The sequence below is a fragment of the Dipteris shenzhenensis genome, chromosome 29 (genome assembly GCF_047967505.1).
Source record: "Dipteris shenzhenensis isolate YYH24624 ecotype China chromosome 29, Dip_SZ_1.0, whole genome shotgun sequence".
Taxonomy (NCBI): Eukaryota; Viridiplantae; Streptophyta; class Polypodiopsida; order Gleicheniales; family Dipteridaceae; genus Dipteris; species Dipteris shenzhenensis.
In genome coordinates, this window is record NC_141624.1 from 45,539,417 (window position 1) to 45,556,824 (window position 17,408).

Consider the following 17,408-nt stretch of genomic DNA (forward strand, 5'->3'; position numbering starts at 1 on the left):
TTGCAGATCAACGTAGGGACTGGGATGCAACCTAACAAGCAAAGGAAGTTCACTAGGATACAATCTTAGAGGCCAAATAACCTCAATGAAAAGCTTAGCAAGATAAACTTAAGCAGCGCCTTCGCCAAGGAACAGGTTATGGAGGACCGTCACTCAGCCCACCAAGCTGAGATACAGAGGGACCTCGCAGCTCTACGGGACAGCTACAACTCCATGATGGAAACAAAACCAAAGCTGACTAGCACGTGGTGGAGTTGAAGAGTCACCTATCTACCATGGAACAAAATCAGAAGCAGCTTCTAGAGGAGAAAGACACTCTCCAGATTTCACATTGAAGCTTGCAAGGGGATATTCATGGGCTACAGGTTGAAATTTCTGCTCTTAGATTCAAGAATTATCATTACAGGTCTGGCTACTATCGTTGTGCAACCTTATAGACACGATCGAGGTGGAGGAGAAGACCAACACTGAGACCTCCACACATCCACTACCCCCGCCTCCTCTATGACTTTCATCAAGCAGTGGCTCCCAGATCTCCCACTTTTGCATGTCTTTCTTTTCAGCTCCGTGCATTCTGGATCTAGCAGTTTTGATGTATTTTATTTAATTATACTTCATTGTACATAGACCATGGCGTGTGGCATGTAGATTATGGGTTTCTCTAGACATGTAAGCCTATGAGCCATTTTTGTTTCAATTTTCGAGATGTGCGGCCATGAGCCAATTTTGTTTCAGTTTTGGAGATGAAAGGCCATGATCCATTTTGTTTCGCTTTCGGAGATGTAAGGCCACAAGCCAGCTCAGTTTCAATTTTGGAGATGTAAGGCCAAGAGCCATTTTTATTTCAGTTTTGGAATGTAAGACTAAAAGCCATTTTTTATTTGAACAATTCGTACTTGTAATGTTATAGCACCAAACCTCGGTCATTCACCGGGATGGTGAATGATAGTTGCGGGAAAACTGTTATATTTTTTCTCGTCAGACTTCGGTCACGAGGGGTCATACCATGGTCACACCTTATTCACACCACCATGGTCATACCTAGGTCACACCTTGTTCACATCTTGGTCACTCAAGTGGATGTCAAGGGTGATCAGACATGGGTCACACCTTGTTTACATCTTGGTCACTGGAGCAACATGCCAAGATGGTTAGACCTTGTTCACACTTTGTTCACATCTTGGTCAGTGGAGTGACATGTGAAGATAGATAGACCTTGGTCACACTTTAGTGACATGTGATCAAACTTTGGTCATTCAGTACAAGACTAGAGTGGTATATGACTAGGACATGACCGAAGCAGTACACGATTGGAGGAGTACATGCATGGGCATGTCGAGCTTGGACCAACCTTGGTCAAAGCTGATCCGCCCTTGATCAGAGTGAATGAAGAAACATGGTGGAGAGAGAGAGAGAGAGAGAGAGAGAGAGAGAGAGAGGGTAGGCCAGGGAGAGAGAAGATAATACTCAAATGGAAACATAGTGAAAGTGAAAGGAAATGAAAATGAGCAATAGACCAAAATGGAAAGACTCACATTGATAAACTTGATGTACACTCCTCGATGTGTTGATGTGACACACAAGTACAATCATATATAGAATAGACACACACTAGAATACCAAAGTGTATATATCTCCCAATATGACATGTGGCACTCACATATAAGACTCTACTAAAACTCCTAGTAGAACACACTAAAACACACTCAACTTGACTTTATGTTCTAACACCCTCCCATGAAAGAAAGGTAAGGGACTACTGGAATGGAACCAAGAACAGAACATGACAATGAAGGACTACTGATCTGTGCACCCCATGTAACTCAGAGGCTAAAGTCATGAGCATGTTCAGAGGTTGATCCAACCACTCTCATGGCTTGAGATTCAACATAACTCAGAGGCTCATGTCTTAGCATGGCTACATGACCAGCTCATAGGTCTAGGAATACACCACCATCCTGGAATTGGGTCAGGCCTGATAAAGTTGGTGTCGAAGTGTCATCTTTTTCTTCTTCACTACTGGCAGTTGCTGCCAAGTTAGCATCCTGCTTGGATTGTTGTTTGGCAACCTTCTGGAAACAACGGTCCTCTGTATGGCCAAGCTTTTCTTACAATGCGTACATTTGGAAGGTTTGAATGGCTTCTTACCCTTAGAATATAATGCATGCTCCTCATGGACATCTTTGTGCCTTTGTTCATGATCGAGAAGCCTTGCAACCATTTCATCAAAGGACATATCCCGTGCTACACAAAGCGCTGGTATGATATCACGATACTGAGGAATATCCTCAATGCTAGAAAGGAGGGCAGCCACTTGATCATCTTCCCCAACAGGGAACTTCAAAGCAGCAAGTCGGGTGATGAGAGATTCCATATGATTCAAATAAGCATTAAGAGAATCTTAATGCTTCATATGGAGCTTAAAAGAATTTATGTCTGAGAAATACTTCGGAATTGATAATTTTGTTGCGGAGTAAGCACTCTAGCTTGTCCCACAATTCATGAGTAATGTCATCAAAATCCAAGTGATGAATAACGTCATCAGACAAACCCAAACCAATGATAGAATGAGCTTTGTCATTGAGAGTTTTCCACGTTAGAATTTTCTTTTCATTAGATTCAAATTTCTTGCCTTTGCTACTAGCCACCTTCCACACACCTTCCTTCATAAGCAAAAGCCTCAACTTGGTTTGCCAAGTTGGAAAGTTCTCCACTCTTAACTCGTATGATGGAGAAAAGGTGCTTACGAGAAAACTTTTCAATGACAATTCGTGCTTTGGAACACTCCATGTGTGCTCCAAATGTTGCAACAATGACAATTCCTGCTTTGGAACACTCCATGTCTGCTGAAGTGCGAGCTCGACTAAAATAGTATGGGCTGTGACAGCAACTCAGCTCGTAGTCGGGGCAGAAAACGGCCAAGAGAAGGCATTGGAATTGAGGCAAAATTAGGAGCTGACAATGAGGCGGAAATAGCAGCAGTAGATGGCAGAATTAGCAGCTGGAGTTGGGCCAGAAAGAGCAGCAGCAGATGGCAGCATTTCCGAGCAGCATTTCCGAGGCTGATGGCACCAATCCAAGGCTAATGACACGGCAAATCCGCAGCAAACTTGAGGCTGATGGTCGCAGCAGAAATCCGCAACAAAACACACAGCAGCTCCATGAATCACCTCCATGAATCAGCTCCAATGTCGTCGTAGATCAGCAGCTCATGGAGAGGCTATGGGTGGAAGGAAAAAGAGGCTGCTTCCAAGAGGAAAGAGCAAGAGTAGCTAATTTTCTTGGCCTCCCTCACCTCAATCCCTTGGAAGAGAAAGGAGCAAGAGGGAAATGACTAGGAGAAGGAAGGATGGTGGAAGAAAGAAAAGGAAGAAGGATGGCTCTAATACCACATGAAGGAACATGGTAGAAATGGAGAGGGAGAGAGAGAAAGAGGGTAGGCTAGGGAGAGGGAAGATAATACTGAAATGGAAGCATAATGACAGTGAAAGGAAATGGAAATGAGCAATAGACCAAAATGGAAAGACTCACATAGATAAGCTTGATGTAGACTCCTTGATGTGTGTTGATGTGACACACAAGTACAATCATTTATAGGATAGACACACACTAGAATACCAAAGTGTATACGAGATATCTCCCAATATGACACGTGGCACTCACACATAAGACTCTACTAAAACTCCTAGTAGAACGCACTAAAACACACTCAACTTGACTTCATGTTCTAACAATGACGTACTGGCACACTCGACTGTACCATTTAAGGGAGCACGGGTGGTGCGCATGGGAAGTTGCATAACCAATTGAGCTCACCACCAACTATTGTCAAGTGCACATGGAGTACACAGGAGTGCACACGGAGTACTAACCTCACCCATTGCGAGGAGGTTGGGCAGTTGCGTAAGCCATCAAGGGATGAAGCGACGAGCGGCTAAGGAGACAGGAAAACAACCGATAGGAAGGAGGAAAGGGGATTTCCAGCTAAGAGGAGCCGACGAGGGGAAGGTGAAGAGGAAAAAGGAGGGAGGATTGGTAGGCATTCCTATTAGAACTAGATGGGAGACAAGGCAGTCTAGGCGAAGACATGAAAGACTAGACTCGATAACAAACATAATGGAAATGGAAATGGAAATGAAATGCCAGAAAGAAATGAACAACCAAAGGAAAGTACTTACATAACCAAAGAGACTTGAGGCTTGATTGATTTGACAAGTGAAAGTACAATGCCTTTATAGGATAGCACACACACACAAAGTACCAAATGTATATGGGATAACTTGCAATGTGACATGTGCCACTCCTAGACAAAAACCAAAACTAACTCATCTTGACTCAATTTCCCAACATCCCCCCATGGAGGAAAGGTGAGTGACTACTAGAATGGAACCAAGAACAAACTATGACAATTGACGGTCATCATACTGTGCAATGATGGTCTAGAACTAGACATGGCTCCCATGCTAACTCAGAGACAAGTGAGCATGGCTCAAAGGCTAGTGAGCATGATATAGACTCAGAGGCTCACCTAGCATGGCTCAGAGGCTTATCATGCATGGATGCATAACCAACTCAGAGTTCTACGAGACCAATGCACCAACATCCCGGAACTCACATGCCAGGCCTGATAAATAGACCTATCAAAGCCAATACATGATACTCCCACAATACATCCCCCTCCTGGCTCCAGGGACTAATGAGAGACATGGAGCCACACACCATAGAAAATCCATACATCATTTTAGGAGGACTATCCAAGGCTGAGAACCTTTATTAACTCAACACACGTGATTTCTTGCATTCATTTTTGGGAAACATCCCCGGGGTAGAGTACCCAAAATACAACATGCTTAGAATACAAATGGATTATCATCTCCAACTTAAATAACCAAAGAGAATTGAGGTTTGATTAATTTGACAAGTGAAAGTACAATGCCTTTATAGGATAGGCACATACACACTAAGTACCAAATGTATATGGGATAATTCCCAATATGACACGTGGCACTCCTAAACACCTAGTACTATAAAACTCACACTAGGACTCACTAGAACAAACCAACACCGACTCAACTTGACTCCATTTCCTAACAATTCCAACATGGTGCATCTTGATTGGAGCATAGAGTGTGAGTGGATTGAGAGAGGTTGGAGTCAAGAGCTCGTCTACTGTTGTATCTCCTCTTTGGTGTACCAGTCATCCGGTGTACCTCTCATTGGTATACGATTCATTCCTCCTAATGAACTATGATTCTTCCCATCTCTGCTCGCTACTCTCCTTGTTGCGTCCCCTTGCCTTATCTCCCTTTACCTAGTATAGTTGACCCTGTGTCATGTGGCTTGAGTTCTGTTCCGTTCGTGTCAACAGTTGGCTCTTGAGCTTTCGTTCTGCTCTAGTCTTTCACTTCACTCGCATCACTCTTGCACTCGTATCGCTTGTAGGTTGGTGACACCATCGTCCCTGTGTGTTCCATCGTTGACACCATCGTCTAGTACGCACACCACGCACCATCGATGACACCATTGGCACATCCTACTTGCTCCTCGTACCAGTGGCCCTAGGCCTCCGATAACACTTCCAGAAATGGTAGGAGCCCCCCTCAAACAGTATGATACAAGACTTCACTTTGATCCACCGGCAAGTTTGTTTCACACCTTTTGGCTCTTCTGTGCTATCTACAACGGTTCTTCAGAGTCTTTTTAGAAGGTTTCCTTTTATGCTCCACTTTCGTCCACTTTCCACTGGAGGGATAATGCTGCCCCACAGAGCATCTTCTACAACATCAGCCACTTATTGCAACATCATGTCAATATTTGTCTGTAGTATGCATGTAGTATGTACTAACTTGTATGTGTGTTAGAATGCCACATGATATTACAGGTTAATCCATTATAATAAGAAGTAAAATGCCCAACTCTAACAAAGGGTTGCAGAACTACTACTTTTTCTAATCCTTATTTCAGAGTTATTAGATGATCTTCCTCTCCAGCTCCCTAAGGCTCTCATACTTCAGTCAATTGCTGCCCAGAAATGCAATTTAAATGGTCACAAACCATGCGAGAGTGAGAGCACTTGAAGACGAAACACAGCACAATTCCCTTGACTGCTTGAGCTACCCCCTCGTTGCTTCTGCTAGAAGTGGCTTTTCAGGTCAGTAAATTTAGCTTAACAAGCTCCTCTGTTTGAGCATGGATGTATAAACCTTTTAGATAGGGAATGGAGAATCATAAACTATTTTCAAACAAAATTGTGGATTGATTACAGCCCCTACTCTCATTAGAGATTGCTTGCCGAAATTGATGGAATCCTAGCTACACAAAAGAGCACAGAGACCGTAGGTACCCATCCACATATTCTGTGTATAGACTGAGAATCCCTTTGGAAGGAAAGAGATGGTTCAAGCCACCCATCCGTCTTGCTCCCTAGGCATTTCATATTCTGTAGACTAATACTGTAAATAAGTGTGGTTATGTATTATTGATGTGAGACTGACATAAGGAATGAACAATCTGTGGGCTTCTGATTAGCATTAATGGTCACATTTTCACAGTGAATAGCTTGGCATTATGCGACAATAAGGCCAATAAGCAAGATTAAATCAGTATGTTCCTGAGCAGTTTCATACTAACTTAGAGCTGTTTTGTATGATCTTCCTTTTTCAAACAAGGACTATCACGATTGTATACTGATAAAAGCCTAACAACAACCAGAAAAGGTAGTGAAGCTTCAATATGCAAATAAACAGACACATGTACTGTAAGTTAGAAAGTAGCAAGGTGGTTATTACATGAACAGATGTATCATCTAATAAGCAAATTAACTCGACAGAGAAGCCACTTATTTCTATGGCATTGACTTCACGACTCAATGATAGGAACCAAACATGTGTATAGAATTAAAGAGACAGGAAAGAGCTCTGAACCTACGTCGAGCATTTTCATAGTTGAACCTATTGTGTCTACAAGATTGAAAGGAACATGCTCAAGCTCCAATCGCCCTGCTTCAATCTTTGCCAGGTCAAGAATTGCATTAACAATATGTAGGAGGCAATCAGCTGATTGTGAAACTGTTTCCAGGTGCTCTCGTTGTTCATCTGTAAGATCTGTGTCCAAGGCCAGCGATGCCATCCCAAGAATTCCATGAATTGGAGTTCTGCACACAATTCATACATCACAGCATCTTTAGTTTTATAAAGTCGAAATATAAATGTCCAACTAGGTCCTGCTCATTACATCCAATAGTCAACTCATGGTATTTGAAACAACCTCAGAAATCACATTTGACAGACTGCAATATTTCTTACAGAATTTCAATACCTTAGTTGGAAACCCCCTTTAGTGCCCGTACATCAGTAAAATATGGTCTACCATACAGGTGTAAAAGTCTCATTTTCTCTTCAAAACTGTTATACTCAATTCAGAGGCCTTCGTGGAGATTTAAAAGCATACAGATGTAAAAAGGATAGTACCATGTGGGATAGAGAGGAAATACCCCACATATGATGGGTGGTATGGTGAGGGCATGGAGGGAGTGGCCATGGATTGTATTTAAGGAGGACCTTCCTTTTGGAATAAACATGGGAACTCGTTAGAGTCTTCTACTGATTTTTGTTTTCCTTCTTTGATGGTTTCATTCTTTTTAACTTGCCTTACCTCGGGCCTAGGACAGCTTGGTGATCCTGCTACTAAGGGGTTGAGTTGTTACTCCGTCTTCGCAGATCCCCTTATCCTCTTCGTTTTCCCTCTACCTTGTACTGGTCGTCCTCATCCTCTTCCTTTTCCTAACCACCACAGCCTTCTATTCCCACCTTATCCTCCTCTCTCGGTAATTGTCCTTCTTTATCCTCTCTCTTCTCCCCTCTCTTCCTCATGCTCTCTCCCCTTCCCTCTTGAAGCCTAGCAATGGTGGCTAGCTTGTTTGGAGATGCTGCAGCTGGGTGGGCAGAAGCAGAACCCCTCCCTCCCTTAGGAAGATGCGCAGGAGCAAGCCTCGTCCGCTGATGTAAAGGGGCTGGGACGGCAGGAGCACCGCTCCTCTTCAGAAACCTATGTGCTAGAGTAGAAGAAAGAAAGAAACTTTACTAAAAATCTTTGAAAGACCAAAGGGTCTGTGAGACTGAAAATACCAGATACAATAAGCTGAATGGGTGGAACCTCTATGTGGGCATCTACACCCAAGACAAGCGCAACATAAACATAAAAATACTAGTGCATAGTGCAAAGTGTATGAATTTATGAGGAGCAAGGAAGCTGTGCTGTGGCATCATTGTGGTGATCCTCTGGATGCTGGGGGAGGAGTTAAGTCCACAGGAACGCTCCAATAATGTACGACGCTGTGGCGGCGTAAAACCCATCATCAAGCACTGGCAACCATCAATATCCCTTCATAGCATGCTCTCTCACACCCGTTTCCTTCACTTTCCAAGCTCGCCAATTTTTCCCCATCACTCTTTCCTCCTCTTGCCCATGAACTCCCTCTCTTTTTCTGTGAATATTTACTTTCTTCCCTCCTTCGTTATATCTCTATGTGGCAATGAATGACGATAGCACTACATGGCAATACCCGATCAGCTGGACTTAGAATGGGGGCTACTCAACTGACTGGCTGGGTGGTCAAAGCTATAGCGACCCAAGGGTGTTTGCTGAGGCACAATTATTAAGGTGGGATAGGGTGGCCCTCCATTCATGGGCATTGCACATGGAAGCAGAGATGACTTATTTCTGGGAGCTAGTGTTCAGAGTTGGACAGAGATTGAAGTTCAGGAGAAGTATGTTCGGAGAGGGCAGTAGGTGACAATGCAAATAGATAGTAATGGTGGGAGAGCCCTTCATTGGTCCTTGTTTCCTCCAGGTTCAGGCTATGTTATAAAGGGAGGGGGAACCTTCTCCTTAACGTTGATGACACAACTTGCAAGAAGCAAGAACATAGTGAGTTATGATAATCCTTGGCTGTCAGCGAGATGAGGAGTGGCGAGATAGTTTCTCCGTTTCCTTCACTCTCCTCTTTCCTTCTCTCTTCTTCTCCTCATGACATGTGGCACAGCCACATTCCCCCTCAATTCACCCCCTTTAAAAACTCCTTGATACAAATCCCTCTCCTCCAAATTTTAAAGTCCATAACTGTTCACAAATATACCAAACTAACATGTTGCAGAAGCCTAATCATCTACATTTTTCTAAGCTTCTCTTGCTAAAACAATTTTAGCACCACTTTTTGTACTTCAGTTTTGAAGCTTTCAGGTTAGATCTGTGATTATGATTAAAAGTAGCATGACGGTGATTGATCAAGTGATGGATAGTTGAATTAGCTCAGATGTATGGTTCTTTAGTGATGAAGTGTTTAGAACAAAGCTCTTGCAAGGGTGGGCAGCTTCCAGCCTAGATCTTCTCAAGATCCATTGGAGTAGGCTACTTATTGATTATCATGAGATGATTATGCTTGGAGAGCTACTTTTTGGCTTATGGACTTGAAACTTGTCCTACGGCAAGATCCATAATCTATCCACAACCACCACTGTTGAACCCCTTGAACGAAGGGCTTCAACAACGCATAGTTGGGAGCGAAACGAATGCAGTGTATACCTAGATGAATCCAAGAACATCCCAAACTCATCCTCTAAAAACACAACATAGTGCAGTTTCAATCTCACGATAGTCACTCATAAGATTGAAAACCATAAACTCCATCACGCATAGCAGAGACTAGCTACTATGACATCCCCACTAGTGGCTGTAGAACATAGTATAAAAGTATGCTCTCACACATACAAATCCACACACCCACACATACTTGAGCATCCATTTATACAAAGTCTTCATACTGAGTTTCTGTCGGCACTCCGGAGGTGAAGAGCAAACTCAACCATGACGAAGGCTAGCACTAAAGGAGAAGGTTAATCAAAAAGTAGTCCAAATCTCTTCATTCAAGCTACAACTGCTTGTGAAGTCTAAACAATTTCATTTTAGTCTCTCCCAAACGAGCATCTAAATCTAAATCTAGCTGATAGGGCAACGCACCATTTAAGATAGAAAGAATTATCACAACACCAACAGGCCGCAACTTGGACGAAAACTTCACAAGGTGAAATTTGCTTGTCTGCTAATACGACAGAAGCGTATACCTAGATGAATCCAAGAACATTCCCAAACTCATCCTCTAAAAACACAACATAGTGCAGTTTCAATCTCACGATAGTCACTCATAAGATTGAAAACCATAAACTCCATCACGCATAGCAGGGACTAGCTACTATGACATCCCCACTGACGTCATCAGCGCCCAACAGTGGATGTAGAACATAGTATAAAAGTATGCTCTCACACATACAAATCCACACACCCACACATACTTGAGCATCCATTTATACAAAGTCTTCATACTGAGTTTCTGTCGGCACTCCGGAGGTGAAGGGCAAACTCAGCCATGATGAAGGCTAGTACTAAAGGAGAAGGCTAATCAAAAAGTAGTCCAAATCTCTTCATTCAAGCTTGTGAAGTCTAAACGATTTCATTTTAGTCTCTCCCAAACGAGCATCTAAATCTAAATCTAGCTGATAAGGCAACGCATCATTTAAGATAGAAAGAATTATCGCAATACCAACAGGCCGCAACTTGGACGAAAACTTCACAAGGTGAAATTTGCATGAGGAGATTTGGGAGCACCTAGAGAGCCTTTTTGGTAACAAAATTACAAACTCTAAAGTGTTTTTGAAATTACAATTTCACAAATTGCAATGGAGGATAATGATGAGTTCCATGATCATTTAGCTAAGTTGCGATCGCTTGTGTAACAACTATCCAATTTAAAATGTCCACCAGATGATGTGGACAAAATGGCGGTTCTCATGAAAGGTATGGACGAGGTCTCTCGTTTTGAGAACACCCTTGAAGATCTTCGCCTTGCAACGACCACCTTTGATGACAAGGTAGCTCTTCTCCTTGAGAAGAATCGCCGTAACAAGAACACAATTGGAATAAAAAGACTCAACGAAGACTAGGCACTTTTTTCGAAAGGCAAAAGCAAGTTCAAAACCTTCAAATGTACTTGCTGCAAAAAGCTTGGCCATTTGGAAGATCATTGCTTTCAAAAGCTGGCAAAGCAACACTCAAAGAAGCGTGCCCACTTGGTGCAGGATGCTACCAATGAGGACGAAGAGGACGACACTTTGGAACAATCACTTACCGCTAAAATCCGCGATCTATCTCTCCCTCTAGAGGTAGACGGGGATGATGAGTATATTTTTTGAGATTGATGTATTTGGATACACAGCTCTGGGTTGTTTCCCAAAAATGATGAAATAATGATGTGTGTTGGGTCAATAAATGTTCTCTGCCTTGGATAGTCCTCCTAAAATGATGTATTGCTTTTCATATCTATGGTGTGTGGCTCCATGTCCCGAATTAGCCCCTGGGGCCACAAGGGGGATGTACTGTGGGAGCTATGTATTGGCTTTGATGGGGTCTCCAGGATGTTGGTGTATTCCCTATGAGCTGGTCATGTAGCCATGCTAAGACATGAGCCTCTAAGCGTGTTGAGTCTCAAGCCATGAAAGTGCTTGAATGAACCTCTGAACACGCTCAGACTTTAATGGATGCTCAATTAGTAGCTCCACCCTTTCAGCTAGGTTGTATCAAATTTCAGGCTACTCCTGCGAGCCCTCCTCCCTCCTTCTGTAGCCTCTACCTCCCTACCCTCCTCCGCCTCACTCCCTCGCCCTCGCCCCCCCTCGCCCTCGCTTACCCCCCTCGCCCTCCCCTCACACCCCTCGCCTCGCCCCGCCACCACGCCCTCGCCTCACCCCTCGACCCTCAACCCTCGCCACCACACCCCGCCCTCAGCCCTCCGCCCCCGCCCCTCGCCCTCCGCCCTCGCCCCTCCGCCCCTCTGCCCTTGCCCTCGTCCCTCGCCCCTCTGCCCTTGCCTCCGCCGCCGCCCCTCTCCCTCGCCTTCGACCTCCGCCCTCCGCTCTTGCCTCCGCCCTTCGCCCCCCTCCGCCCTCCGCCCCCGCCTTCGCCTCCTCTTCCTCCGCCCCGCCTCGCTTTGCCTCACCTTATCCTCCTCCGTCACACCCAGACTCCATCCCTCGCCTATCTCCCCCCCTTTTTGGTGGCAGCCTCTTCTTCATCGGAGGTCTCGCAGTTTGTCTTGGCGGTATGGCGGCTCCCTGCCCGGAACCGGAGGCCCAGCCGGACCCTCCCTCTCCAGATGCCTACCGCGTGATCTTGACAGAGCAACAGTCGTCTCGGGTACAACAGGTTGCCAATGACTTTGCCCTCACTTCCGTCTATGGCAGAGTCATTGGACACTCTCCCTCTAGACCAGCCATCAAGGACTGGCTCCAGTCCACTCTTATGCTAGAGGACCACCACATCGAGGAGGTGGCCCTTATGGGAAGGGGCATCTTCTGGCTTAAACTCTCCACTGCGAAAGCTACGAGCAACCTGATTGCTGGTTCCCCCACATCTGTGGATGGAAAGATCATCATGATAGTCCCTTGGTACCGAGGATTCAGCGCAGCGAACTTTGATGCTCGTTTCTGCATACCTCGCCACCCAGTGACGCTAGTTTTTCCAAGCCTTGCTGCTGAGTTTCGGCCGATAGTCAGGGACCTGGGTTCCCACTTTGGTTGGGTGATGCATGACACTTTCGTCGACGCGGTTACTACGGCAGGAGCTCCCAGAGTCCGTGTGGCTGTGGCAGACCCTGCGTCCCTCCCTGCAGTGATTGAGATCGTGACAGATGCTGGCAGCATTACTCAGAGCATGGAAGTCACAGGACAGCCAGGCCAGTGCCTGAGGTGTCACGGCTTTGGGCACCTGGCTGCTGCTTATCCACGCTTCTCTAGCTCCTCTCGGCCCCCCCCGCCCCCCCCTCAGCCCCCTCCCCCTCCCTCCGAGCAGCCACGTCAGGAAGAGCAGAGGCAGCCGGAGTCCAATCCAGAGGTGGCTGGCGGCTGGACCGAGGTCAGAAGGAAAGAGGAAAGAATAAGAAGACTTCTGACAAAGGCAAGGAGGCAGAGATTACCCAACCTGCAGCAGTGCCTCAGAGACCTGACAGACAGCCGCCCCAGGGTCCTGGGAGAGCTTCTTCTTCGTCTGTAGCCCGCCCTCCGCAGCCTCAGGTCCCCCTCTCTTCCGATCCCCAGCTCCCTTCCACTCAGCCCCTGCCCCTACCCCAGCCGCAGCCCCCTCTTCCCGACCCGCAGCATCAGCCCCCGCCTCTTCCTCTTCAGCCCCCTCCTCTTCCTCTTCAGCCCCAGTCCCAGCTCCAGCTCCAGCCCCATCCCCCCTCCCCCGCCCCTCTCAGCTCTTCTGCAGTGTCAGCTACACTGGTGGTTCCTCAGCCGCGGGCAGCCCCCACTCCCCCTCCTCCGCCCCCCCCGCTAGTCGCTTCCGTGGAGTCTGAGTTGCCTATCCCTCAGCCTCCTTCCCCTTCCCCACCCCAGGCAGGGCATCCCGAGTCTGCACCACCCCTGGAGCAGTCTTCCCTGTCGGCTAGCCCAACCCCCTCAGTTGCAGACTCTAGCGGGCCTCAGCTCCAAGAGAGAGAGCTTCCTCGCGACTTCTACAGATCTGGTCCCTGGGATTACTTGGATGTGGCCGACCTCGGGACCTTCCCTGCTTGCCTCGACATCGGTATCTTCCTGCTCCGTAAAGGGGCGGATGGGAAGATCGCAGCCTTGGCCCCGAGGGATGGCCCCAGCTTTGCTTTCACCTTTCTCAGCGACGGCACCGAGACTTGGACAGACGACTCGGTCTGGGAGGCTCTCAGAGAGCAGACGCACGCTCAAATTTGCTCCTAGATAGGCCCGTCGGGTGGACAGCTTCTCGAGACTCAGTGGTCCGAGGTGACGTGCGCCTGCGGTGGCGTTGCGCCGCCAAGCGTTTCAGATTGATTGTGATCCTCAGGCCCCCTCTGTCGTGGCCCCTTCCCCAGGATGTCAGAGCCTGGACTCCTCAGAAACTTCGCACCTTCTATGGGATGACTACCTCAGAGATCTCAAGTTGGCTCGAGAAAGCGTTTGTCCATGGCACCAAAGGCCTCACGCCTTTGCTAAAAGTTTTGAAGAACAGGCAGGATGACCCCGCCTCCCCCTCCAAACCCTCACAAAAGCGTCAGCGCCTTCATTCCGAAATTTCAGCCTCTTCATCGACCTCAGCCGCGAGCAGACAGTTGTTCGCAGCCTACCAGTCCTCATCATGAGCTTACACCTTGTCTCCTGGAACGTGAACGGGTTTCATTCTTCTGGCACCCGTGGTCCTAGGAAGCTCATCTTGAGACAGGAACTTCAGCCAGCAGTGATTGGTCGCTTGGATATACTCCTGCTCCAGGAGCATAAGCTTTCAGTGGCTCATTCCCGTAGCTGCGGGAAGATCCTCCCTGAACGCTCTCACACCTATTGGGAGCCCTCGATCGGTGCACAGGGGAGGAGTGGCGGTGTCTGTACTTCCATTTGCGAGTCGTTTGCCCAGGGAGTTTTTGGTCATGGTACGCTGATCCCAGGCCGTGCACTTTGGGTTGGCCTAGAGTTGGAGGGCTCCAAAATAGAAATCCTCAACATCTATGCACCCACAGACCTCCGTTGCAGAGCCACTTTCTGGAGGACACTCACAGAGATTCTCCCAGACATGGATTCATGGATTGTTGGAGGTGACTTCAACAATCTGGAGACTTTGGAGGACCAGCAGGGCAGAGGACCAGAGTTTACAAGTATAGCTCAGGCAGAGCAGTCCGCTTGGGACTCCTTTATCTTCGCGACAGGAGGTAGGGACAGCCGGAGAGACCCGTCCTTCCGCCGATGGCACGGGAGCTTGGACTTCTCGTGGGGCTTCCGCAGGAAAGGAGGCAAACTCCTGGAGAGACTGGACAGATTTTATGTCAGTGATTGGGCCATCAGCAGAGGTGGTCAGGTGGGTATAATGCCAGGGACGACACTCTCCGACCACGCGCCAGTGCTCTTATCACTAGACTCGGCAGCTCAATCCCTTCCTCCCCGCTCGTGCAGGATTCCTGATTCCATCTTCTCTAGGGAGGAGGTGCGCAGTAGTATCGGTAGCCTTTGGGACAGAGATTGGGGCGAGTGTGTGGATCTAGTAGAGTCGGTGGCGCAGGCTTTGCAGGAGTCCAGCCAGATTTGCCAGCTCGCAGCCCTTCAGGTTCGCCAAGAGTGGTGGGACAGAGAGAGAGCTCTTCGTAGGGACCTTGCCTCCATTCAGCGACTCCAGCAGGCAGCTCCGGGTTCGGAGGAGCTTCGGATCCAGGCCCTTCGAGCCAGAGCCCTTCTTGAGGAGACTCTCCAGCGTCGCTCAGAGTTTTCTTATCACGCCTCCCTCTCCTACTGGGCTCGGAAGGGCGACCGGATGAGCAAAGAGCTCTTTAGGACGCATGGCCAGAGGGCAGCAGGTGATCAGCAAAGAGTTCTTCAGGACAGTTGAGGGGCACATCATTACTGATTCGGAAGAGGTCTTGGGGTTGGCTACGACTTCTACAGGACTCTTTTCCAGCAGGAGCAGCTTGCCCCCCGTACAAGACGTCCCCGCGAGGAGGTGTGGAGGCACATTCCAGCCCTTGTTCAGCCTAGCATGCAGACGACGTTGATGGCACCGTTCACAAGTCGACATGCAGGAGGCCTTGATGACCATCGATGGGTAGAAATGCCCTGGCGAGGATGGGCTCTCTCGCGCTTTCTTCACCTCTTTGTGGGATCAGATCCACCAGCCCCTCCTAGCAGCCCTCCAGAGGATTTTCAGCAGCGGACATATGCCAGAGAGCCTCTCTTCGGGATTGATTTGCCTCATCCCGAAGGGAGGAGACCGACAGGAGATCCGTCAGTGGCGCCCGATCACTCTCCTCACCACTGCCTACAAAATCCTTGCCAAGATGATCAGCGCCAGAGTTCGGCCACTACTTCCTGACCTCATTCATGACACTCATACAGGCTTTGTCCAGGATCTCAGTATCCTGGATAATGTCTTTACCTTCTCAGAGGCGACGGAGTGGGCTCAGCACAGCGGGTCGCACTTAGCCATCCTACTTCTCGACTTTGAGAAGGCCTACGATCGAGTGGACTGGTCCTTCCTGGAGGGTACTTTGGAGAGACTGGGATTCCCAATAGGATGGATTCAGGGTATCTCAGCGTTATACAGGATAGCTTCCAGCAGGGTCATCATCGGCGGCAGAATGGGAGAGCGATTTCGATTGGAGAGATCAGTGCGTCAGGGTTGCCCCCTCGCTCCTTACCTGTTTCTTTTCTTCGCCGAGGCGATGACATACTACCTTCGGGCGAGGTCGACCGGGATCCGGGGTGTTCGCCTTCTTATCAAGGAGGACACGAAGCTCCTGGACTCGGAGTATGCAGATGACACAGCGCTGTACGTTCAGGATGATGAGATGATGCTGGAGAGGGTGAGGCTGGCCTTAGAGGTCTTCTGCTCGGCAGCTGGTGCGAAAATCAACTGGAACAAATCAGTTGGTTTTCTCACAAACCCTGGGGCATGCTCACAGTGGGGGAGGTTTTTGGGTTTCAGATGGATCCTGCGGGGGCACATAGCTAGATATCTCGGTTTTCAGGTCGGCCTGGACATCACGCCAGCTCAGCAGTTTCTCCCGGTGCTAGATTCCATTCGACGGAAGCTGGCTTTCTGGAGCACTGCTAAGCTCTCTCTTGCAGGTCGTGCTCTTGTAGTCAACCAGGTTCTCCTGGCCACGGCCTGGTATGTGGCCTCTTGTTGGTGCTTCTCGAGATCCAGCGTGGCACAGCTCAGGAGGATGGTCCGAAATTTCCTGTGGTTTGGGGGGGATGGTCTCAGAGATACCAGAGCCAGGGTAGCCTGGCAGACTGTCATTCTTCCGCAGGCTGAGGGTGGCTTGGGGGTCATTGATCCTGAGCTTCAGAGTCAGGCCCTGCTGGGCAAGTTAGTTATCTGCGGTTTGACCTCGGGGGGGCAAACGTGGAAGATGTTACTTCAGCAGGGGATCAGTTCTTGCGTCCTGCGCCGAGGTGTAGAGTGGCTACCGTCCCTCTGGTGGATCTTCACCTCTGCACCGCTTACTCACTCCCGCTCCCCGCTCATTCGTAGCCTTCTCATGGTTTGGAGGCGACTCCGTCTCAGTCTCCTCCAGCCCCTCCCTAGCAGTCAGGAAGAGATCGACCGCCAGCCGCTCATCTGGAACGATCAGGTCAGAGATACCTTGGGCCTTCAGCTGGGGGAGAGGTCACATATCCTGTGGGACGGTTGGATGCGGGGGCCAGCCCGGTCCCTTCGAGTTTGGAGGGACACTTACAAACACTTGGAGACCGTTGCTCTAGCATCCGCAGCTGGAGGTGTCCGTGGAGCTCAGGCGAGACGCACAGAGATAGACGGAGCGATTCCTGCCGGTTGGTTGGTTCCACCCAAGATTCAGATCC

General features: G+C 48.2%; 1 protein-coding gene across 4 annotated transcripts in view; it reads right to left on the reverse strand.

Annotated features, from left to right (window-relative positions):
- LOC147882917 (osmosensing histidine protein kinase SLN1-like) overlaps positions 1-17,408 on the reverse strand; it is a 148,990-nt gene that overhangs the window by 63,667 nt on the left and 67,915 nt on the right. For all 4 annotated transcript variants that reach the window (XM_087400284.1, XM_087400285.1, XM_087400287.1 and 1 more), the window contains exon 5: positions 6,928-7,153. In XM_087400284.1, coding sequence (XP_087256410.1) covers positions 6,928-7,153 — 226 coding nt within the window. The remainder of the gene's footprint in view (positions 1-6,927; positions 7,154-17,408) is intronic.